Source organism: Scleropages formosus, chromosome 12 (assembly GCF_900964775.1).
Source record: "Scleropages formosus chromosome 12, fSclFor1.1, whole genome shotgun sequence".
Lineage (NCBI taxonomy): Eukaryota > Metazoa > Chordata > Actinopteri > Osteoglossiformes > Osteoglossidae > Scleropages > Scleropages formosus.
Window position 1 is genome coordinate 6,516,142 of NC_041817.1, and position 24,960 is coordinate 6,541,101.

Below are 24,960 nucleotides of genomic sequence, written 5' to 3' on the forward strand. Positions count from 1 at the left end.
TGTCACCTCCGGCTTCCCGAGATGGAAAATATAAATAGCACTTTGTCTTTGGACAGTTTTCAAGGACTTTTGCTCCTCTTTGCTGCTGTTTTTTGTACTTTGTTGCAACGAGGCGTCCCTGACAAACTCGCCAGGTGAGGTGTGACGCTGTGATGTTTTTCCCTCCGGCCTCGTGCTTCGGCCAAATTCGCGTGCGCTTGAGATCCGAGTAGTCTTTAGATCTTCACCGATTTCTTTCTCCGTGGATGAAGGGCGCAGGAGGGTGTAAAGCACAAGACTCGCTCTAGTCCCCGACTCCCAGGAATTTAGAACGGCTAATTTATGCAGTCTTCAGTGCCTCACTTCTACACAGTTCAGAATGCAAACCGGTCCAGCAGATTGCCAGTTTTGCCCCTCTTTTTTCCTCCCTCAAGTATTCCCTTTTCAAGAAAAATTGAATAAGGGCCATTTGTGGTTGAATCGTAGTCTCATCCAGCACCCTGAGAATATTAATCACTGTTCATTTCTGAAGCATTCATATTTTTGCAAAATATTGTGAGATACTGACCAAGAATTCAAATTTGAAATCTGCTATAATTTTAACTTTTAACACTGTGATTTAAGCAGGATTAATACTCTCCAGGCTTCCTGAAATAGCTACTTTAAAAAATTGGCCCAAACTGGGAAATTGTCTCATGTTTATCCCAAGAACAAGTCCCGTTGTTTTGGTACTGTAAATTGATGGGGTACAGCCCTTTGAGACGTTCACTCCGCATCAGAAGAAGCATATTGATGTATGGATGAGTGTAAATAGTGTATCTAGCAGTGTAAGTCACCTTGGTGAATAAGGTGTGTGGGCTGGTAACACTACATAGAGTTCATTGGAAGTCGCTTTGGAGAAAAGCATCTGCTAAGTAAATATATGTAAATATTGCTGTTTCTGCATGGCTGAAGGTGTCTTCTAGCGATGATTGGAACCGAGCAGCCTTTGTCCGTTTCCCAGCTCAGGACCTCCTCTTCAGTGTGTTTGGATCCCTGGAGTCTGTACTCCTCTCCCTTGTTGTAGTACATACTGTAAAGCCTCTTGATTTTGACAAATGCGCTGCTCATGTGAAACATTGCTCTTTTATAAATTGACTTTGCTCTTATGGTCTTCACTTCAGCGCACCTTTAATATATTCCTCTGTGGCTCTACCAACACATTTCACCTTCTCCGTGTTTATCAGATCAGGCAGCAGATACCTTAGTAGTTAGATAAATAGGCTTGTGACCTGAGGGTGGCAGGTTAATTTCCGGGAGGGACTCCGCTGTCACACCTTTAAACAGAGCGCTTTGAAATGCCTCAGTGAACGTCAGGCTATATAGGTAGACAACTGGTGGCAAAAAAATGTGTGCAGTGTCAGTCACTTTGGATAAAAATATCTGCTACACAGGCTAAATCGTTTGTTTATCTTAAATGTACAGAACCTGGCTGCCGGCACCTTATTGTGTCCACTTATTGTGCCTTGACATGGAAGAGTAAATGTGCCGTGCTGCAACGTTCGATTTATCAAGCCTCTTAATGAGAAATGTAAATCATAGACACAGTACGTACCTGGGCGAGCTTCCTGTTGGCACGTTATTAGGACTGGAGAGCACCTTTCTATCCAGCCGACGTGCTGTGAGTGTTCGGGGCATCAGGTTGACACATTTCAATTGAAGTTATTCTCTTATTACTTGCTATTTTGCCTGAGAAACGCATAGGCAGTACACATCTGAAATGATGTGATTTGGGGAGCCTTTCTATCTGTGTGTATATCTTCATACGGGGTGGTGACCGTTAGCTGGGCGGCTGAGTGTTCTCCAAATCGCCGCGTGTTTATCCTTTTTTTCCACGAGGGAATAAGAAAAGGACGGTGCACAAGCTGCCATCTTTTACAGGAGCCTCGGTCGCCAGAGAAATATGAACCGCGACACGTACGAGTGCCTTTAAAGCCCAGCGCACATGGAACGATTTCATCCCTCGCCTCTGCAAATGCCCTAAAAGACTGCGTTTTACCCTCCCTGTCAACGGATCCTGGTTTGGTTTGCTTCTGCAGCTGAAAGGGTGTATGAGAGGCTCAGTGGTTGGAATGGCAAAGGAAACAATCCCCTCGCACCATTGTTTCAGTGCAAGATGGGGCACTGATTCCGCCCGGGCGTGCGAGTGCTGGTCTCTAACCTTTCGCCAGCTGCGCTTTGAACCGGAGACGACCCACAAGTCAGACAAAAGCAAATGAAAATAGTGTGCCGCCAGCCGCGGGATATACAAGGTGGAGCCCGGAGCAGAATGGAGGTACTCCCGGCACAAAGCGGACGGTTCTGATGACTCCACACTGAGGGTTTTTTTGCAGCAATCGCAACACCAGGCGCCTAATTAGCGCACTACACCTGTGCCCAGGAGTCCTCCCTCCGCCCGCGCTGGAGTGGCACCGCTGTCCTGGAGGTGAGCAGCTTCTGCCTATAGGGGGCAGCGGTGCTCTCTCAAAGCTCCTGTCCTGCCCGCCTTGACCGGAGGACACTTCGCGGCAAAGAGAGAGGGAAGAAAAGCAGTGCGAGGGTCACGGCTGGGGGCGGCATCTGTTTGCTCCGGGAGTGTGACACGGTGCCGGTGTAAAGCGTGCCCTCCGCTGGCGTCCACCGAGTTCCGGGTCCAGTGCGATGAGCGCAACGCCTGTCCCCGGTGGGGAAACAGCATCTGTCAGCCCAGTAGAGAGCTCTCCAGTTCACTTTCAGGGACCAATAACAGCCTGCGGGTGTTTTTAATGAGTAGTTTGGGGTGCTTTTATGCAGGGCCTTCTTTGTATTGAGCAGCTCAAAGGCAAAAACAGAGTTTTATTCGTGAGCGTTAAATGATCTCAAATCAGACTGTACAGTCATTATTATGTAGCCTCTATTATGGGAGAGAATACCACACTGGAGTGTTACATCTGAGCATAATTGCATTTCGATATTTCCTGCCCACTTCATGGAATACTCGTCGTGGCGGTTTGGTCGGAATTTACCCTATTAGCGATGTGCGTGCCGTAGCCGGACACGCGAGGATGAGCTGGTCCGTGAATTCTTCCGCAGCCCCCCCGTTTTTACTAAACGTTTGGCTGCGTGACGGAGAGAGGGAGCGAGAGCGAAACCTGGAACCAGATCACTCGGCGTGCCTCGCACAGGCCGGCCTGCTGGCTCACACTCGGCTGCCATAAAAAATGGAGTGAAAACATCAGCAACGGGGCTCGTTTCAGGGCCATCATCACCCCGGTTGCTAGTTCTGTCCAAGGACACTCAGATGCCTCCTGTTATAATTGCAAAGTTCTGCCACTTCTGAAGCTTGTTGAGGTCATACATTTATGCAGTGTGATAAACACGCACAAGGCGGTTTTTAATAAAATAGGCTACGTTGTGGCAAACACGTGACAGCGCGTCTCCTGGGAAAGCTCGTCGAGGCTACCGGATGCGATGCGGCCCTTCGTTTTGGAGCGTCTTGAAACAGACCCGACGCACACATTTGGCACATTTGCGAAGGAGCCTTTTGATGGCAGAGGGAAAGCTGTCAGGGTGGGGTTTCAGCTGCAGCCCAAGCGCAGGCCATGAAGCGGGATGATGCGCTAACAAGGGGCGGCCTTGGAGAGGACGCCATCGCCCTCCGATTGGCAGGTGGTGTTGAGTGCCAAGAACAGCGGCACGGCGTTCCTCTTTGAAGGTCTTGCTGAGTGGGAGGCCTCCAGCAGCGATCACAACAAACATACCCTCTTCTTTTCCCACCGTCTCATTATGTCCTTTAGGAGGTTCAAAGGAACCGCAGTTATAAGGGTTGTGGTGGCATGGAGGTACCTGAGCTGCGCATGAGCGAGCAGGTTTCAAAACCTGTCTAGGACATGTGCGTTTGTATTCCTCGTGTTCGCAATCCAAAGACGTGTAGAAGAAGGCAGTCGTAAATCAGTGCTGTCCCCTCCCTTACCGTGAGAAACCACTAGCAATCGCTGTGAAGAGTTGGAGCTGATTTTACAGCTCTTACTGCATCTGTAGTTACTATACTCACTTCTGTAATACTGCCTCAGGAAATTTTTGTGTAAATGTTGTACAAATTTTACATTACAGAATGTGTGGATGTTCGTAATTTGCCTATGAATAATGACATTATTTTACCTGTATTACAAATGTGCTTTGAGACGTGTGTGTGTGTTGCGTGCATGTTTGTTTTACATTGATTACTGAGTCTTAACAGCTGAGCAGCACGGGGAAAGTATGCATAATCGCACACATAATTGCTTTTACTTGAGCAGTAAAACATAATCTCAAAAATGCTCCTGTCCGGAAATGACACGAACGCATGGTAAAGCGCAGTTCTGATGAGAAAGCGCCCCTTTTGCGAGTGTTTTCTCAGCTGTTGAAGCTATTAATACCGCTGCGCGTACTCCCTTTACGCAGTAAACAGTCTGCAGTATTACACACATGCATCTCTGACAGTGTGTTGTTTTGTCTGTGCTACTGCTCCTTGTCCAGGTTCCTCTGGGATCGATCATTCATTCATTCATTCATTCATTCATTCATTCATTCAGTGAGACAGTTACTGTTTCACAACTTCGAAAATACAACTGACGCTTCTGTGGCTACGTCCGCCTTGCAGATGCCCCCCATTTGCATGTGCGCTACAGCTGCCCATGTGCGTATGAAGCCTTTACAGCGTAGTTTTCCACATGTCACTGCACTGTGTGGGATTTGCCTCCTGCCTCTGGATGAGCTCCAGCGCCGGCAGCCGGTGGATTATGGTGTAAATGGATGCCAAGAAGGATGTTGTCTGTAGAGGGAACCACGTACTCAAGTTGGGCACTCCTTGGCGCTCCTGCGTTGGAAATAATACAGGGTTTTTACTCATTGCTTTCTGAGGGGGAAGAATTTGACGTGACACATTAGTTTCCTCTGAAAGAGTTATTATACTAGGAGGCCATACTGTGATGCTATGGGTTTAAGGTTATTTTTTTTCCAAGGAAGTGGGGCTGTGCTCTTTGTCTTTCGCTGATAAATAGTCACTGGCAGCGTGTTTTGACACTGGTTAGTCTTTCCTTTTTCTTTCTTTTGCTGGAGGATGCAATTTTTATTTATTTCTTTTTTTTTGGTGGTGTTTGGCTGGGTAGACAGGCCTTGGCGGAAACTCTTGGAAGTCTCCAAGATATTGGTCAGCTTTGCGAAATTACCTGCCCATGGGATGACTGAATTTTTCTCCAACTGCCTGAGTTGTCTAAATAAAATTCTTTAATGAGATATTTTTGAACACAGCAAATTGAAGATAATCGTAGATACAACAACTCTGTATGCTTGGTGGGCTGTTCTAACCAAGCGCTCTTATTATTCAGTGCAGCCTTGGAAGATGTTCAAAGACAATTTGATTTCGCACCGAATCATTAATTGTATTTCAATTGTTGGCATCTCTTTACACATTTTTAATTTGAGACTTTGGTGAAGCCTTCAAAGTATTTACCGCAACAGTGTGAATAATGTGCATCTGTAAACCTCATGCTGGAAAGCGCACAAGTCTGCCGTTCAGTAAAACAGAACCCAGTGTGGTTTATAACACAGCTGGTAGCATTGTGGTTAGAGCTGCTGCCTTTGGAGCTGAAGGTTGCAGTACCCCTGACCAAGGTACTTATTGTAAAATTATCCAGATGTGTAAATGGGTAAATAATTTCTACCTTAACATTGTATGTTGTTTTGGAGAAAAGCATCTGCTAAATGAATAAATGTACAGCGTGGAGCTATGAGATGCTCTCTGCTATACCAGCCTCTTCCTACTAGCCATAGCCAGCCTTCATGTTTGGGGGCTTACAATTCCCTTGTCATTGCCAAGGTTTTACCTATTCCTCAAAAAAGGTAGACCTCCATACATGGCCATGATCAGCACAGTGCTGGCTTCATGATGGCTTGCTTAACTTCTAAATTCTGCTATTCTGTTGATTTTTCAGTCATTTTTTCCAGTCTGTTACTTGTCTTTTGCTCATACCAGTGATAGTGTAAACATGGTGGGTCTGCATTATTGCTGTAATTATTCTTAGCTGATGCCTTCATACACAACCATTCACACACTAGGGGCAATTTAGCACTGCCAATTGACCTGACCTGCATGTCTTTGACTAATGGGAGGAAACCCATGTAGACATGGGGGTGACATGCAGACTCCATACAGACCGAGCAGGGATTGAGCCAGTGTTCTCTTGGTACTGGAAGTTCTGCAGGAGCCTGCTGTGCTACAAGTTGACCTGTGAGCTTAACTGCAAAGTGGCTGGGGACCTCGGATACCCCATGTTTGTCTTACTTCATTGAGGAACCTTTGATTTAACTGAGATGGTCACTAGAGGTGTCTCAGGCAGTAGAAGGGCCCTACTCACTGTTACCACCGTGATAATATAGTACACCGGTGTAGTCAGTGCTGCCTTGTGTTGTTCAGTTGTGTGATGGCTCTTTCCTCTCCCATCTGCACTCAACACCACTCTGTCACAGTGTGGATTTCCTGCAGCCCTGCTGCAGTGCGTGGTGTTTGTCTTCTTTACACTTATTTATTTAGCTGATGCTTTTCTCCAAAGCAGCCTGCAGTGTACTTACACAAGTTACCCATTTATACAGCAGGGTACTTTTTCTGTATCAGTCTAGGGTAATTACCTTCATCAAGGGTACTACAGTAAGAGGTGGGATTCAGTCTTGGCCCATTGAGTCCAAAGGTGGTAGCATTGTGTGATCCACATACAGCTACAATGATGCTTAAACAATGCTTCAGTAATTGCTCTTTTATCTAAATATGTTTACATTTACATTTATTCATTTAACAGACACTTTCCACTAACGCAGAGGAAACAAAAGTGTATTTCACAAACAGATACAGTATAGATGCAGACGTCATTCCTGAAGTACAGTTAGTTTGTGTCCTACCACCGTTTAGATCTGCATACTTCAGATGGGTAGCTGCATATAGAATTACAAGAGAGTACATTTTAAAATGAGTAATATCATCTGTAACATTATATACGCAGCAGTAATTAGATTCAACAGGAAATACAAAGATAATTGCGACAAATAATGTAATGCAAGTTATTGTTTATGGCATTCCAAGCTCCACCGCTGCCTCTCTGGGCCTTTGGGATCACAGGGGGAGAATGAAGAAGTAATTGTGTTTGGTTTGCTTCCCCTGCGGTCTCCCGTCCTTCTCGATCCTTTTTCACGCAAGGGCAGGGGTTAGCAGTTGTAAGTGGGGTGGGGTGGGGGTTGGCAAACAAGTGGACAGTCCAAGGAGAACGCTTGCCATTAAGAGTGGAATATTTAATACTTTTAGTTTCTGCTGAGTATGTTTTTGAACTGGTGTTACAGCTGTAAATGCGGAAGGCCTCAACAGACCACTACTATGTTAAGAATATGGCTTTGTCTCTTAAAAATGCAGTGGTTTGCAGCGGTGTGTAACTTGAGCCATAGATCTGGAACGTTCCCTGTGGTAGGAATTTTCTTAAGCTGCTTCCTCCAGCCACTCCTTGCTAAATCGCTTAAGGGATTAAATGTTGGATTCCAAACGGTTTGTTAAAATTTATTACATTAGCCAACACCATAACCACTGGCGATATTTTCTGTCCTTTTTTTCGGTATTGCTGTTCTTTATTTTTAGGCAGACCATATGCGATATTTTAGGTCAGACTAAAATCCCAAAGACTTTCACTGCCATCTGGCTCAACAGGACATCAGTGGAGGCCTTTTCTGCTCCTCAAATCCTTGCTAATTTGCCAACTTGCACACTGTTGTCCATTTCAGAAGTGTCATACTGGTCCTTTATTTTCAATTTGTCCCTCTGGCAGCACTAGCCAAAAAAACGTAGAGTTTTACTCGTTGAGTCAGCTGGATATTTTACCGCGGTAATGTAGGTTATATGGTGCCAGGGTACTACGGTTGGGTGTAAATAATAAATAATCTGAGTACTGAGAAGCCCACTGCCAGGGTGTCTACAGGCTTAGCCTCTGAGAGATTGTATGGCCTTGTGTTGAAAAATTTTTCGGAGAAACTCGTCTGAAAGTGTGTGTGGGGTCAGGTAGGTGTCTCATCTCATGTCCTCTGGTCCCCAAGACTCCACGATGGGGTCAGTTTGGTGCCTTTTGTCTTTGCTCTTGGATACCCGAGACTTTGCGGCAAATTGGCTGTGTAGGTGAAATAGATTATATCTTCTGTGCTAGAGGTTATGGGTTTTTTATGAGTTGGCACTGAACTGGGATTGCGTTGAATTCAGATGCTGGTGGGGCTGTGCCTGAGCTCAGTGTGTGGACTGGCCTCACTATAGTAGGAGGGCTAACTGAGAGGGATCTTCTTGCCATCACTCTCCCCCATACAGTCCCTTGGATTGCAGTCCAAAGACATGCTGTTCAGGTTCACCCATAGTGTGTGAGTGACAGAGAGAGTGTGTTCCACTGATGTATGGATGAGTGACCCATTGACAGTAGTGTGTCTAGCAGTGTAAGTTACCTTGGTGAATGAGGTGTGTGGGCTGGTAACACTACGTAGAGTTCTTTGGAAGTTGTTTTGGAGAAAAGTGTCTACTAAATAAATAAATGTAAATGTAATACATATTGGATGTCATGCTGGACCATGTTTTAGGAACCACTGGCCATCAGCATCTCCTGTCACCGTGGTTGTGGGGTGAGCCCAGGTTTCTCTCTTTGATTATAGGCCAAGGTTGGCAAGTTGAAAGAGCATGTAGAATGAGTCGAAAAGACTGAAGTGGAACCAGATGGAGAGCTGTGACAAACATATCCTGTTGAGATTATGTAACAAGGGAAAGGCCAGGCGGGACAGAGCAGGTCCAATTAGGCCAATTAAGCAGGCTTGGAGTATTAATGTGCAGCTTGTTGCAGCGTAATATTATTTTCAATGCCAAAATTAAGCTAATGTGCTGGAATAATGTTTGCTGCATTGAACCATTGATTACACAGAATATGCTTTATAATGGAAGTAAATTGATGCCCTTTTCGTTAATCTGCTGCCGTACAACAGCTGGTTCATCTATCCAAACAGTCACGGAGAGCCTTGCGCTAAACCGAAAGGGCGGACGTTAAGTTCGAGAGCATTAGTCTCAGAATTGTGCCAAGTTCAAGGCATTAATTCTTCAACAGATGTTCCTTCATTACTTAAAAATGTTTTTATTTGTCTTTCAGGTGGAACAACACGACTAATAAATGCCAACCCTGCCTGACATTTTTATGGGTCTTTCTCTTCAGCCTAAGGTAAGTAGACACTTTCATCCCTGGTGGAACAACACTTTGAAAGTTAGGTTATCAAACTCAGCTCCTGTCTTTGTGTTCAGATTTGATGTTTGCATTGCATTCCTCATACCTGCAGCCAAAATAGTCTGTAATAATCTGTTGTTGATGGTATTCTGACTGGAGCAGTTCAAGATAGTTACAACGCTTCGATCAATGGTACAACAGCAGTACATGGCTGGTGAGGCTGGAACTGCCAAACCTTCAGGTCCTTGTTGAGGAGAACAATAGAGCATAAGTGACACAAGTGAACTCCTCACTGGACCATCTAAGCAAAATGGGAATTGACTGGTTGGACAATCCTGTTTTATTTTGTGTAAATACATGTTCGGTTTAGGTACTTTAACATTTTTAATTTTCAATTTTAACATGTTACTTGCCTCCGTTTCACTTAAATGTCTTAATGTATATATTTAATTAGCAAGAGAAACACAAGAAATTATGTGAAGTGTTAAAGGGTTAAAGGCGTCTTCCAACTGCAATGCCAGTTCAGAGACACCCAACATTCCTCACTGTGTCTAAATTAGATCTGCTGAAGTAATGCAAAGTCCGAAGATGGATGGCCCTGTCAGACATCATATATGGAAAATCAATAGATTTTCTAAACAAATGCACTTTGAACAATCTTTTACAGCGATTACCTGTGTCAGCTTTGCATTATAAAATTGACTGTAATTGATCACTTAGGCTTAACTAAAGAGCTTTGATATTTTCTTTTTCCGTCAGCTTCAGCGAGTGTTGCATTATTTTAGGACGTTAAAGGCTTTATTGGTTTTATTGTGCATTCATGTAGCCAGTCGTATGAGCCTTCATGACTATGAAATGCACACCATTAGGTAATATTATTGAATGCAAAGCCACTATTTCACTATTATTGTTGTCACATCCAGTTATGAAGACAGTGGTACAGTGTGTGAAGAGCCAATTGCTCTTCAATAGACGAAGTAAGAAGAACTCCAGGAAGTGGTGTTTCAAAAAGTTAAGACTTTAGCGCCTAACGCGTTTCGAAAGTGTTTTTTCGGCAATGTTTGCGACCCAAAGATGATAAGGAAATAAATACACACACACTGTCTGAAACCGGTTGTCCCATACAGGGTCGTGGGGAGTTGGAGCCTAACCCAGCAACACAGGGTGTAAGGCTGGAAGGGGCGGGAACACACCGAGGACAGGACGCCAGTCTGTCGCAAGGCACCCCAAACATGACTTGAACCCCAGACCCCAGAGCAGGACCCGGTCAAGCCCACCCCATCACCACACCCCCTAGGAAATAAATAATTAGATAAATATTTAAATCACAGGCTGGGAATTTTTTTCTTACACCTTGATGCAAGTTGTCCAGGAGATGCATCTTGAAATGGACCTGGTTCAGGGTTTATATGCTGCAAGAAATGCCAGTTTTTTGTTATTGCCTCCGTGAAAGAATCCCTCTTGCTACTTAATTTATCACATTTCTGGAATCATTGTCATCTGGATGGTTTAACGAAGGTGTAAACGGTCACCTTTCTTTGTCTGGCAAGTTGTCGGTTGGTCACTTCGGCTCAAGCTGAATGGATGCAGCCTGCAGAAGCAGCCAGAGGACTGCAGAGTTTTGGGTCCTGACGTTGAGGAGAAGAGATAGAACTGAAAGCCCCCTTTGTGTCACGTTCGGTGTGGTGACGGCTTTATTGTGTCCCATAGGAGTGCCATCAATCATCAGCCGCGACCGTATCTCAGCATTTCTCTCCGCTACTGCTACAGCTTGACTGGGGATTTTCAAGGCTAGGAGTGTTGGGCCAGTCTGTCTTAGTAGACAGATTTACAGTTACATTATTTGTGATCAAAGACAGCAGTCCTCCGAAGGGCTGTAATTTGGCATGGTATGCCTGTGGTACAGTACAAACAGAGGAAAATGGCAAAGGAGAGATCCTCATATCCTTGGCTGTGGATTTCGGGTGCTCTAAATAATAATGGAGAGCTTCGTAGGAGGCAGTGCCGAGGCGACCCTGTCCCCCTTTACAGAGTACAGATTTGTGGCACACACACACACACGGACACACACAGTGGGTTTTAGTTGTAGCTAAGAGCAAACATTTGTAATAACAGCAAAGAAAATTGAAAAGCAAATCCAATAATCTCATCCTGATGAATCTCAAAACTACACACAAAAGTTATTGTCTTTTCTTTTATTACCGGGGTGACTTGCAGGAGCTGTGTGTACACGAGGAAACAAACAGCATTGTGTTCGAGGAGACTTTATTTCCTTTCTGATTTCTGTTTTAATGGGCTCGCAGACTAAATATTTTTAGTTTTTTGTTGCGTGCGTTATTGTGTGTTTGTTGCTTTGGAGAAGGGAGGTCACTTCTCAGGACTTTCAGTTCAGTTTTTTTTTCAGGGCACTTAATGTAAAAAGTATAGAGAAAAAGGGGGTGCAGTGGCCCAGTGGGTTTGACTGGGTCCTGCTCTCTGATGGGTCTGGGGTTCAAGTCCTGTTTGGGGTGTCTTGTGATGGACTGGCATCCCGTCCTGGGTGTGTCCCCTCCCCCTCCAGCCTTGTGCCCTGTCTTGCTGGATTAGGCTCCAGTTTGCCGCGACCCTGCTTGGGACAAGCTGTTTCAGACTCTGTGTGTGTGTGTGTGTGTGTTTCTATATAGAGAGATACAGGAAGTGCCATTTGTAATATGAAAAATGATAGCCCTTTACAACAATATACAGAAATTGATCTGTTCTATATAGTCTGTAACTCTAAGTTGCTGTGGTGTGAAATGTCATAGTGAGAAATGCCATGTCTGGTTAGGAGGACTTGGAGCTTTTCTATGTGACCCTAATCATCTGTCTCGCTGTAAAATCATCTATCTGTATTTTAGCAATATCAAAATATGTGTAAAGTTGCTGCGCTATTTGTACTGCGTCTACTGTTTTAAATGCCATCAGTGCAACACAGTGAACACTGGAGATAGTGATTGGATTTTAACATTTTGCATATTGGTAAGCTGTTTAATTTGTTTCTCGGAATGCGAGGTGAAATGACAAGCATAGCAATATTTGATTGTATGAATTACTGTTTTATAGATAGGTATTCAGACAGTAAGTAAATTGTACCACGTGTGTCCTTAACATAAATATATTTTCAAAAAATTCTGAGACTTAAAGATATGTGATAATCATATCTTTGGGTAGTCTTTGAAAATGAAATTTATTTATCAGGAGTTATTTCTTATTCTTTTGTTCCATCAGTTTTATAGTAATCAGAGTTCAGGTTTACCGTATTATGATTTTTTCTTATTCTAAGGTGATGGTGCATCATATACAAGGCTGAGAAAATAAGTGCAATGTTTTTGCTATGGGGGGTGCGGTGGCGCAGTGGGTTGGGCCGCAGTCCTGCTTTCTGGTGGGTCTGGGGTTCGAGTCCCGCTTGGGGTGCCTTGTGGCGGACTGGTGTTCCGTCCTGGGTGTGTCCCCCTCCCCCTCTGGCCTTACGCCCTGTGTTGCCGGGTAGGCTCCGGTTCCCCGTGACCCCATATGGGACAAGCGGTTCTGAAAATGTGTGTGTGTGTGTGTGTGTGTGTGTGTGTGTGTGTGTGTGTGTGTGTGTGTGTTTTTGCTATTTATTGCCAAAGAAATCATAATATATAATGCAATTTTAGTTGATGTTGAAATTGTTTGCACCAATGAAGCTCAGTGCAAACAGAAGGCCTGATGCTCTAGCCCAGGAATTCTTAACCTTTTCACCCTCATACCTCATCTGAAAGAGAACTTAATGTTTACATGTCCTGTCCTTCCACAAATTAATCAATGAACCAATCAAGACAAATTGTCTGGAACACACCTCATCTCCCATGTACCCCCTTTGTCATGAGCGGGTCTCGAACCCCGACTCTAGTGCATGTATTATGGCCTGTGACTGAACCTCAGTAGCCTTTACTGGATGGAGATGAGTTATGTGAGTGTTTTTGTATAATTGTTTTTCAAGGCATTGGTTTTTGTCATGGTAAATGATGGATAGGTATTTTTGCCTCTGGCAAATGTGTTAAGATATTCAATCTTATTGTAATAATAAAAAAGAGAAAGGCAAAGTAAAGTAAGGGTTTCATGGGAGACTAGTAAAACACAACTCCACAGACAGCTATTTTGTTGCCTTCATTGAAAAACAAGGTCAACTGCGAAATCTTGTGTCAGTTGAGACGAAGTCAGCCTTAATGCATCTCACGAGTCAGTACATAGAAAGGCTGTTTCAACAGTTCATGGAGAAGTGCAAATGAGTCTCCTGCCTTGCAGCTCATAACAGGAATATACATACACATATATGTGTTTATGTGTGTGTGTGCGTGTGTGCGTGTGTGCGTGTGTAAAACAGCTCAGCCTGAGCCATAGCCTTTTACCCCCATTTGCTCACCCTTTAGACTCAGACATGTCACTGTTCTACGTCTCAGATTTTTTTAAGGTTTAAATTTGGAATACAGGTCACAAAAATTAATGGGATCGGGGTGCCATAGGGGGCCAAAGGGCCAGTGTATTCACAGCATGTCTTACAGAGGAACAGCCAGAAAAGGGAAATTTTACCCTGTCCTGACACCTGAAGTATACAAAGAATGTACAGCACACATGTGTACCTGTCATACTACAAAGTGCAGGTGTACCCGTCAGAGTATACAGCACACACGTGTACCTCTGAGTATACAACGCAGACGTGTACCTGTCAGTATACAGCATCAAACTGAAATTATCTTCACGGGGGAATAGGACAAAAAATTCATTGCCTTCTATTATTGTGTTGACATAAATTGTGATGAGGACATTATTCCTGTGGGGGTATCATTTGCATTGTTTTACTGTGATCCTGACTGAATAGTGGGTGTCTGGTCTACACAAAAGGCATTATTTTCATAGACAATTAAGGGTGTAAATCACAAACCAAGATAGCCATGTCTCTCTAGATCCATTATTGTCTTTTAAATTGAGCTTTCAAGCACTTCTTCTGATCATAGTAGAGATAATAAGTAAAAACAGGAGGCTGAGTTAGATGTATGACTGGACCTATTACGTGTATCATTTCCAATTGAGCTGCTTGCCAGACCTCTTCATTCACTGAATGCCTGTCACTCAAGGATCGTGTGGAGGGAAACCGATAACTGAGGTATGTCAGTGGTGGTTGGGGAAAGGCTAGTGTGGTAGATGGCCCATGAACATGGTTTAAATTTCAGAGGGAGGATGAAAAGTGTCAGCGACAAAGCAAGTTAGTCAGTACTGTGGAGTGAAGTACTGCCTCCATTGTCCTGTGCTCTTGGGCGATGGAGGGGATTGAGAGGTAAAGTCTCTGATCATGGTCTAGGTTTTTGGATTTTTGTTGACCAACAAAAGAAACTGTAGAATTTGTTGGCCACTAAGGACCCAACAGGTAGCCCAGGGGTTGCAGTTAAAAGATCTGCTCTTCAGTAACAACAGTAAGTGACTTTATCACTCCCTTTATCCCAGAACGAGTGCTCTGTTCCTCCACGTCTGCTCGTGTAAAAGTCCTCATGAGAAATCCAAAACTGAAAGTGTCTAGGTTCTCAGTTTTTGTGGAATAAAGTTTCAAGAAGGGTTTCAAAACACCTCTTTCAGACTCACATCCTCATCAAAGCGTCTATCGTATCATCTGTTACAACAACCTTTGTATTTCCTACTACTCGTGTAATGTGTATCTTACCATGTAATGTGTTAGAAAAAGCTGTGGTATCGTACAAACCAACTGTGCGTGAAAATCATGTCTGCATCTGAAGCTTTGCCTGCTGTGAAAAAACACTTTTTACGTGGAATAGTGGACCACTTTGGATAAAAGCTTCTGTTAATGAATAAATTTAAGGTATATGCAGTTCACATGAGTGCAGTGCATTGACTCCATGAGTCTCTATACTCTTGCACTCTATACGCTTTCAGTATCGCACTGTTCATGAAGCACCCTGTCGCCAAACTTCCAGTTTTCAAGGTCATCTAGCAAGACTACAGGCCCACCCAAATATTGGCTGCATTTTATCTAATAGTTTGTGGGGCATTGGACTTCCCTAAAGTCCACCAGTGACAATATGAATATACAGGCATCCCTGGATTTACAAACTCTCTCATATTTTGGTATAACTTGACTTTTGATACCCAGTTTTTGATTTCTGGAGTGAAAAATCAATATAACAAAATTCATCCAAAGTGTGCCAGAAAAATGTGAAACTCGTGCGTTACATGATCGATGCAGAATTGCAGTAATGTACTGTACTTGGCGCTAGTGTACCATAGGCTGTTTCCTGTTGATTTCCTGTCTTATGTTTGCTTTGTGCAGCTTCAGTGCAAGAATGACTGCTAAGCCTTCTCCCTCCCAGATTCACCCAAACTCAAAATAAACTGTTGCCTTCTCTCAGTGTGTACAGTGTTTATCTCAGTAAATAGTGTAGTTTATTTTAAATTGGTTTCTTCAGTTCTTGTTTTTTTTACATAAATTTCATTATTGCATATTCATCACTACGGGGTGCGGTGGCGCAGTGGGTTGGACTGCAGTCCTGCTCTCCGGTGGGTCTGGGGTTCGAGTCCCGCTTGGGGTGCCTTGCGACGGACTGGCGTCCCGTCCTGGGTGTGTCCCCTTCCCCCTCTGGCCTTACGCCCTGTGTTGCCGGGTGGGCTCCGGTTTCCCGTGACCCCGTGAGGGACAAGCGGTTCTGAAAAATATTCATCACTGTCTCCTGGTATAAGGAATAGACAATAACTGCTTAAAAATATTCCTATAAATTACCTTATTGAGTGTTAGTCAATAAGTGATAGTCATGAAGTGATTCATATGTCTGCACTGTTGTATTTTCTGAGATGTATAGTTCTAGTGATATTTGGGAAAATTGACTTGGGGTTTTTTCATGGGCTAGGAATGCATCATTTTTTCCGTTTTAAATCATAAGAAATAAGCTTCTGATTACTGAAATTTTGGTATCGGCACATTTTTCAGGAACGGATTAATTTAATAAATTGGGAGACTGGTGAATGTAAAAGGAAAATAGTTATATAAAGTGATACACCTCTTTGTAATCTATTTGCCTTCAGGACAGAACATTGCGTTTAGCTGCTAATGAGGCTCAGTACCACAATAAAACACCGATACACTGCACAGGATTTGTCTAAGCTCGTTAACTTTCTGCAGCCTTTATATCATTTTACTTTATATCATTGTCTTTATGTCATTGTGCATACAGTAAACTAGATTATAGATATTTTTCATCACGCTACATAATGTTGTAAATTGTCAGACTGAAAATTATTCTGCTTATGTAAACTGATTTATTAGGACCGTATCTAGGTTGGCCGCTTTCTGGAAAGATAAATTCTGTCAACATACAGATAAAATTTATGTTGGCTGATTTGTCATGTTCAGCTTTTACTGTCAGTATTTAATAAAATAGATAGCTGCACTTTGCACCAATTTGTGCTGAAAAGTTGGTGTTTAGAGTGTTTAAATTGGTGTGTTCATCTTGAAAAGACTTAATTGCCCATTGGCTCCTTATTGTGCCTTTAGTGAGCACATCTTTCTGCTATGTGTGTCAAGCGAGGTGCGGTCCTGATGATGTATGTAAATTAAGTGATTTGTACTAGTTCTTGATCTTGAGCGTTGCAAATCTTATCAGTTTCATGTGTTGGTATGTGTTGCGTGGACAAAGTTGTAATCTCGCAAGTGACTTGTACATGTTGAACTTTCGCTTATGTAATTACAATGCCGAGGCTCTAGGGCAAAACTTCGGCATATATAGTGCAGAACCCCTTCTGGAATGTGAAATGATGACCGTTTAATCACTTAAAGGTTCACCTCCTTAACCACTGAACCACCAAGTGAAAACGGTCCAGCGAAATAGCATTTCCTCTTGGGTTTTTTTGGGACACTCAGTAGACTAGCTGTGCTTAGGCTGGTTCTAGATGTCTAAGCCTTGTGCACAGGTGCCCTGGAATAGGTGTTGCAGTGTCATGAAATGCTGAGTATGTCTCCGTTGAACCTCCAGCGCATCCGCAAATGAACGTTTTGCATTTACAGCAACAGCTACTGTTTTTGAGAAAATGATCAACAACATTGGATGAATGGTGTCGCAACAACTGCCCTGGTTTTTTGTTACAGGTTTGGATAATTGAAATGAATCCATAAGCTGACATTAATTAGGACTGTATTTTTTTGTGATGCTCCTTCTGCTATGTGTACTCTGAGATAGAATATATCCTCATATGCATATGTGTCAGCTGACAGGTCTGTAAGTAAAGGCGGCCAGTGATTCATTGAATTTAATCACTCAGTTGTAGTTAGGTCTGCTGCAGTGGGTTGTTGTGGTGACAGTGTAGAGATGGATTGTGTTTCTGACTGCCGGTGCACTCAGAGTATCCCTTGTGCATGCTGCAGTGCTATCTAGAGCAAACCCAGTTACTGCTTGTTGTTGTTATTGTTATTATTATTATTATTATTATTATTATTATTATTACATTTTAGTACTTGTGCCTTCCATTATACATTTTCCTCACTGTGCAAATTGAAACAGAGCCTCACAAAGACTACGTAATTAATGACACAGGAAAGAGACTGCAAACATATTAATGTATAAATATTCAACATTATTCTTTGTACTTGATAAATATTCCAGTCACTTACTCAGATTGTCTCCCAATTGGATTCTGTGTCTACTTTTCATGCAGGCATCAGTATTCGAAGTCGTTAATTGGCTCAATGTAATGCAATAAATAGGATTGTATTTAAGACTAAATTGCTTGAAATGTGAGTTCTGACTGCCGTATGGACTGATTAGAATAGCTACGATGACAAAATGCAACACCGCGATATGATTACCTGCCATGGCCTTCTTTATATCTGCAGATTCCATTTTAAAATGCTATAAGAAGAAATTATACTTTGGTGTTGTTCATTTTCTTTTTTCTCATAATAATAATAATAATAATAATAATAATAATAATGTCTTCCTATTAGCAAATTGAGTATTGGCTGTTCAATCATAGTATCTTGTTTTTGTGTACTCAGTCATCCTTTGAAATACAGGAGAGAATGTGCTTAAGCCTCTTCGTTATCGTGCCTTCTCCACAACGGACATGGAATTAGCTGTAAGCATTCTCAGCCAGTTATGTGACAGATTTAAAAAAAAATATTACTGAATAATAAAGCATTTAAAAACCGCTCCAAGAACATAATTTAGGTCATGCTGAGCTGAAGACCTTAAGGTACATAATGTATTAAAGTCTCTTACTGGAGAACAGTACATTTTTTATGAGTTCGAAGAAGAAACTTAAGCAGCTAACCCTTCGTTTCTTAGCGCAAACTTCACGCGCGATTCTCCGTCCGGTTTTGAACGGGACCCATTCTCTGCACGTGAAGGGAAGCGGGTAGGAATGTTAATTGTTATGACTGGATTGCTTTGTAGATAAGAGGAGGCGCAGGCCTTTCAGCAGCCACGGAGAGCGGGTGACATTAGCAGAGCGGCCTCTCTGCTGGAATGCACACGTACTGCTGGTGGGTTTTGCGCACAGGGATCTCTCACTCTCTCTGGCCAGCTTTACCTAGGCCAGATTCCCATGGGTCACCCTCACTGCTAAACTCACATGGACTGAGCACACAGCATCAACCATCTAAAAGGCCCATCAACATCTCCAGTTCCTCAGGTGTCTGAAGAAAGCCCGGATATCCACTACAGTCCTCACCACTTTCTACAGGTGTTCTGTAGAGTCCGTCCTCACAGGGTGTATTACATCCTGGGGTGGCAGCTGCTCCATACAGGACAAGGAAGCCCTACAGAGGGTGGTCGAAACAGCTCAGGGAATCATCAGCATACAGCTACCAGCAGTCCAGGACACCTACACCACGCGCTGCCTCAGAAAGATGATGCGCATCATGAAAGATCATAGTCACCCCACACGGGTACTTTTCTCTTCTCTGCTATCTGCAAAGCGGCTCAGGTCTATTCGAACCCGTACTGCTAGGTACAGGAACAGCTTTCACCCCACTGCTGTAAGAGTATACAACACTAACCAGTGTGCCACCTTTAGTAACTAGAGTTGGACTGCTCCTCCCAAGCACATTGGTAAATTATACTGCCACTTTAAGCATTCTCATTCTCATGTTCTGAGTTCCCTGGCTGACTACTGTTATTTATTGTTATTTATTGTTACTGTTATTTATTGTTATTGTTTTGTTTTGTGCAGTATTATTTATTGTTTTTGTCCATAGTCTGTAGAGAACCATTCAAGAAGAATTTCATGATACTTGTACACGGTACTTGTAGCTATGACAATAAAGCTTGAAACCTTTTATAAACGCATCCATTATGGTAACTGACTGTCCAGTGCAGGTCTGGGGTGATCCAGAGTCTATCCTGGATACATAGTAGGTGAGGTGAGGTGATACACCGTAGATGGTGCACCAGTACATGACAGGGCAATCACACACTCCTTTACCTTTTACTTTAATAATCCAAATTGAAGGCTCTTATTATAAACATGTTAATGTGCATACATTTCAGGTGAGTTCTAGTTGTATCAGCAGCTTGCAGTTTTTCCACTCATAGCTTCTTTGCTTCCAGGGAGAGTCTCTGAACCTGGATTAGTTTTTGAAAATGAGCAAACGGACGGCTGGATTATATTCACTTAAATTGCGTATTATACACAGTGTGAAGTTCTTTAAATTTCCTCCGTTTCTCTTATCACATTTGACACACTTGTACAGGCTGCATTTTGCCTGCGAGGTACAGTCCGAAGAAAATTTAGGCATTTTAAGGAAATGTGTCATAACTGCAACTGAAAAAAGCAGTATTGACACTTTTGCCATGGTAGGACTTGCTAAAACCAAGAACAGTCCCCCCACTTTTACCCTCCCCTATTCTGCTACTGTCATGCTTCCCATGAGTTAATGTTTAGAACGCAAGTGCGGAGACCTTTTGCACAACTGTCTGAAACACGACAGCGAAGGATTTGAGTCCGAAGGGGTGTGGTCACTGTTCCAATGCGAGGGTCGAGATCCAAAGGGTCATGGGTTCGATGCGAAGGTCATAGTCCAAAGAATTGTGGTTCGAAGGGCGCGAGGGTCAAGATCCAAGGGTGCAAATGACAAAGAGCAAAGGAAAGGTGAGATTTCTCAGTGAGATTCCACAATCACTCTGGGAAGACAGATTAAGTACAGGTGTTTGTTATGTATCTGGGATAAACTGATTACTCTCCCTTGTGGTCCTCTGGGGTGCTTTCTTCAGAGGTCATGACAGCTACATTTTCATGCATTATAGTTACTTTTTATTTTTTCAAAATGTTTGTACACTTGCGTACAGTTGAGGATAAAACTTGCCTCTGAAACATTGTGTTTCCCTATCAGCGAGATGGTTGTGGCTCCATTTGGTTGGCTGGACGAGGCATCTCGCAGGGCCCCGTGTCGCCATGTTGGGAGTGCGATATTGATTTCTGTGAAGGAGGTCTGGATTGTAAACACTGCAAACACTTCGACTCGGCCACATTCCCTTGCAAATGACACTTAAATTGACAGCAGATAATAAGGAGTTGGACTTGTGTGTCGTACTCTCCGCATTATGTGTTCATCGCTCCACATTTCACTGCTTGTAAAACAGCTTTGGAAAAGCCGTTCTTAATATTAATGGTGCTACGACTTTGTGCAAGTTCAATCTGTCTAGAATGCGTGCTTTTACAGCCGCCGACACTGAAACAAAATAAGAAAATTTACGCAACGATGTGTCGCACAACAAAGCTGTATTTGTGTCTTGGTAACTCCTGCATTTGTCTATTTAGCAGACACTTAAGCTACTTACAATGAGTTATCCATTTATACAACTGGGTAACTTTTGCTGTATCCATTCAGTACTTTAAGTACCTTCCTCAGGGATTGAACAAGATACAGGATTCATACCTGAGTGCTTTAAGTCCAAAGGCAGTAGTTATAACCTGTGCCACCTGCTGCCCTATGATAGAAATAAGAATTCTTACTGAATGAAGTCAATGGAGCAAGTGCTCCTAGTTTTGCATGTAACACTTGAGTTCTCACGAAGTGCTAAGTTCTGTTTTCTGGTGCTGCTTGAAAGTTGCTGTGAGGATTTGAATTGGACACATTTTCTCTTTCTGCTCAGTGGATTCGGATCCCTTGCTTCTCAGGATTTGAGTGGCCATTTTGGCGACACGTCCTTCAAAGTATTAGTCTGTGTCGTGTTGTTCTTCGGTATACCTACGACATCAGTGGGCCTCTTCTGCATACATGTTTTCGCTACAAGTGCACGATACCCAAAGCTTGTTTACATTTATACATTTAGCAAACACTTTTCTCCAAAGTGACTTTCAATGAACTCTATGTAGTGTTATCAGCCCACACACCTTACTCACCAAGGTGACTTACGCTGCTAGGTACGCTACTTACAGTGGGTCACTCATCCATACACCAATGAGACATACTTTGTCTGTCTCACACACACACACACACACACACACACAATGAGTGATTTTTAGAGTCACCAATCCACCCTAACAATGTCTTTGGACTGTGGGAGGAAACTGGAGCACCCAAAGGAAACACATACAGACACAGAGAGAACATGCAAACCCACACAGACAGAGCAGGGATCGAGCCTATGTCTTCTCACACCACTCAGTGCTGCGAGACAGCAGCTCTACTTGCTGTGTCACCGTATTGCTGTTCAGCGCAGAACTCCTGTCACCCTGGGCAACCGATTCCAGCCTTGCTGCAGGCCCCCACTGCTGGAATGACTGACCATTTGCCAAGGGCACTTTGAGTTTAGTGCCACACGCACTTAAGCCCCCTGGGGGGTTATTTTAGGTATCCCTCGGGGGAGGGAACAAAGGTGCAACAATGAAGAATAATTGAATGTCGAACAGCAGAAGGCACCCGGCGGGACCACCATCATACAACAGGGGGTCTTCCCAGTAGCTCCAAGGTTGACTGCTCCCTTTGTTATTTCTCCGTCCATTGACACCATCCGCCGTTGTTCTTCTCCAGACTTCAGTTATGTTGCTGTCCTCCAGGTGTCCCATTCCAAAAGCCCACTGAGAAGCATTGCATTTGCCTTCCCCTCATGGCATGTAGATGTATTCAATACTTCATCTTTCATCTGGCCATCCGCCACACAAACAGTAATGTGCATTCAAACTTGAGGTTTTGGTTGGATTCCTGTCATCATCAGGATGTTTCAATGTTTTGTACATATATTACGTATAAGCCGTATTTCAAAAGTGTGATCAAGTACCTTTGTCCAAGAAGTCCGTCATCCAAAAAGGTGAAAACAGTTCATATTAGTTGTTATATAGAAAATTCATAGCTTGGGTCATTCTTTGGTTCATATTTACAGAGGTATCTTGAGATATAGACCAAAACAACAAAACATTACTACTGAATTATTAAGGCTATAAAAAGTAAAGCCAACGCATGTCCTTGAAATTTTCAAAGCACCTTTGAACAATGGGATGCAATATTTTGGTTGGACTGGATGCAGGTGGTCTATGTCAGCATCTCTGACAACCTTCGACCAGTCATCCTTCTCATGGCAAGGATTTGCACTTTTTTGTATGTTGCAAAGTAATGCATTGTGGGCTTTGGGGCCAACATCGTTAGACGTTTTTATAAACAGATGCGTGATTGTCTTATGGACATTTTTGTATTTTGAGATATACATAGTTATTAAATTTCTGTCATTCATTAAGTTTTTATTAAATGCTCACTTGTGTTACTGGAAATATGTGGGTGCAATGAAAGCTGCTGAAGTAAGTAGAAACAAGACCTTTGTCTCCACACTGCTGACCAGCTTACTCAGCTGTTCTCTCAGCTGTTCCCTTACATTTATCAGTTTCCTAATATGTTCCTTGTTCTCAAAGTAAGATTTAATGAAAAGAAACAACAGAAGTTCGAACAAGTCGTATCAATTGTGTCATAGTATATGAACTGCAGCCCCTTTACGATATGCCTGTAATATCTACACACCTTTATCAGAATGTCAGAGTTTCAAAGAAGTTAAAACTTAAGCCTGGAAGCTCATTTCCTGTCTAAAATGTGTCGCTTTGTGTTTTGATGTATGCCAGTGGCTGCCGGAGGCCTGATTAGTTTTCCTCAGTTGCACCGGTTTCCTCCATTTCCTCCTTAAAAAGTAATTGTCGTTGCTGGAGGAGTCAGTAGATTTCATCCTCCTAGCTACATGGCTGCTCCCAGTGTCCCAGCTGTTTACTGCCTGCTGCTTCGGGGGTCATCTCTGGTTGTACACATCGAGATCTCCCTCCTACATTGTGCTGGGATTGATGCCCTGAAGGGCCTAGAACAGGATTCTTTCTCTGACTCCTTGTCCAGCTCAGGAAGAGCTCCTGTCTGCTCAGTGTAGAGCATCTTGTGCATTGATCAGTACAGTCATCCCCCGAGATACAGCCGTTCGAGAAACAAGAATTCGATTTAATGAGGACATTCTTTTAATGCCCCTACTTAGACTTACGAGGCATTCCTTTGCATTTATGACGACCGAGTTTGGTTTTTAGGTGATTCTCAGCAGCTTAGCAGTGGAAAACATTTCCAGTTTTCCTTTAACAGATGTTTTTCTCAGAGGTGACTAGTATTTATTTGAAACCTTTTTCCAAGGTGACTTATAGTGCTAGATACACCACAGTAAACACTGTAGTCATTCATCTATTTATACAGCAGAGCAACGTATCATACACACACCCACACATATTATAAGCAATTTAGAGTCATAAATATGCAAAGATGGGAGAACATGCAAACTCCACACAGACTGAATAGGGATGAAACCCATATAAAATGACACAACCGAGGTGCTGTGAGAGACCATGCCAAGTTTAATACTAAATAATAAAATCTCATGCACATATGAACATTGTTACCTATGATGTCTTTATATATTTAGTTTCCAATTTCTAAAAGGGCACAAATGATGGTTAATTTTAGGTGGTGCTGGATGAGTACCTGTATGACACATTGACATATTATCATTATGGTAACACAAGACATTTGTTTAAAAATATAGTTTGATTACTTTAATAAGAAGGCAACATATATATATATTAAAGGAGTGTGACATAATGATGATTGTCACGCCTCGTGTCTTGGTGTAGGGCAAATGTTCTTCCCCTGTGTCTTTTCTTCAACCAGTGGTAAGTCGCTGCTGAACTTGTTAGTGTCAAAGGTGTTTATTAAAGTGCCCACGTGAGTGAGAAGCAATAACTATATACAATATTTACAAAAGCTCACAATACTCCCCATTTGCTGTCATTAGCATACACCATATACAGCTGTACCTCTCTTCTTCAAAGGCCAAAGGATACCTTTAAATAACCCGCCCCTTTTTTCTTGTGGGAAGGACTGAACCATTTTCGCCAAAGAGGGGTATCAATGATACAGACATGAACTCAGCAAATGTGATCTACAGATGTCTAGTTACAACGAAGCATGAATACCTTTTCCCCGTACATTACCCTTTGTCATTTTCGCAAAATGTAATGATTAATGAAAACCAGCTCTTGACAAACTTCCCTAGTAATTTATTTCCCCCGTTCATGAGCATGGCCCACCGTAGAGCATGCAGTATTTAAGGCCACCTAAAAGTTTGCTTGGGTCTTTCGCCAGGCCCAAAACAATAATGTTGGGAAAGTGGTGTGTTAGTGAAACACACACAACATGTATGACAGCCATACCAGGGAGAGT

General features: G+C 42.9%; 1 protein-coding gene across 9 annotated transcripts in view; it reads left to right on the top strand.

Moving 5' to 3' along the window:
* Positions 1-24,960, top strand: part of arvcfb (ARVCF delta catenin family member b) — a 159,392-nt gene that overhangs the window by 31,312 nt on the left and 103,120 nt on the right. For 8 of the 9 annotated variants that reach the window (XM_018762494.2, XM_018762500.2, XM_018762501.2 and 5 more), the window contains one exon: positions 9,171-9,239. In XM_018762494.2, coding sequence (XP_018618010.1) covers positions 9,192-9,239 — 48 coding nt within the window. In that variant the 5' untranslated portion in view covers positions 9,171-9,191. Of the gene's footprint in view, positions 1-9,170; positions 9,240-24,960 lie in introns of those variants that run through there. The other variant, XM_018762499.2, reaches the window with a different exon arrangement.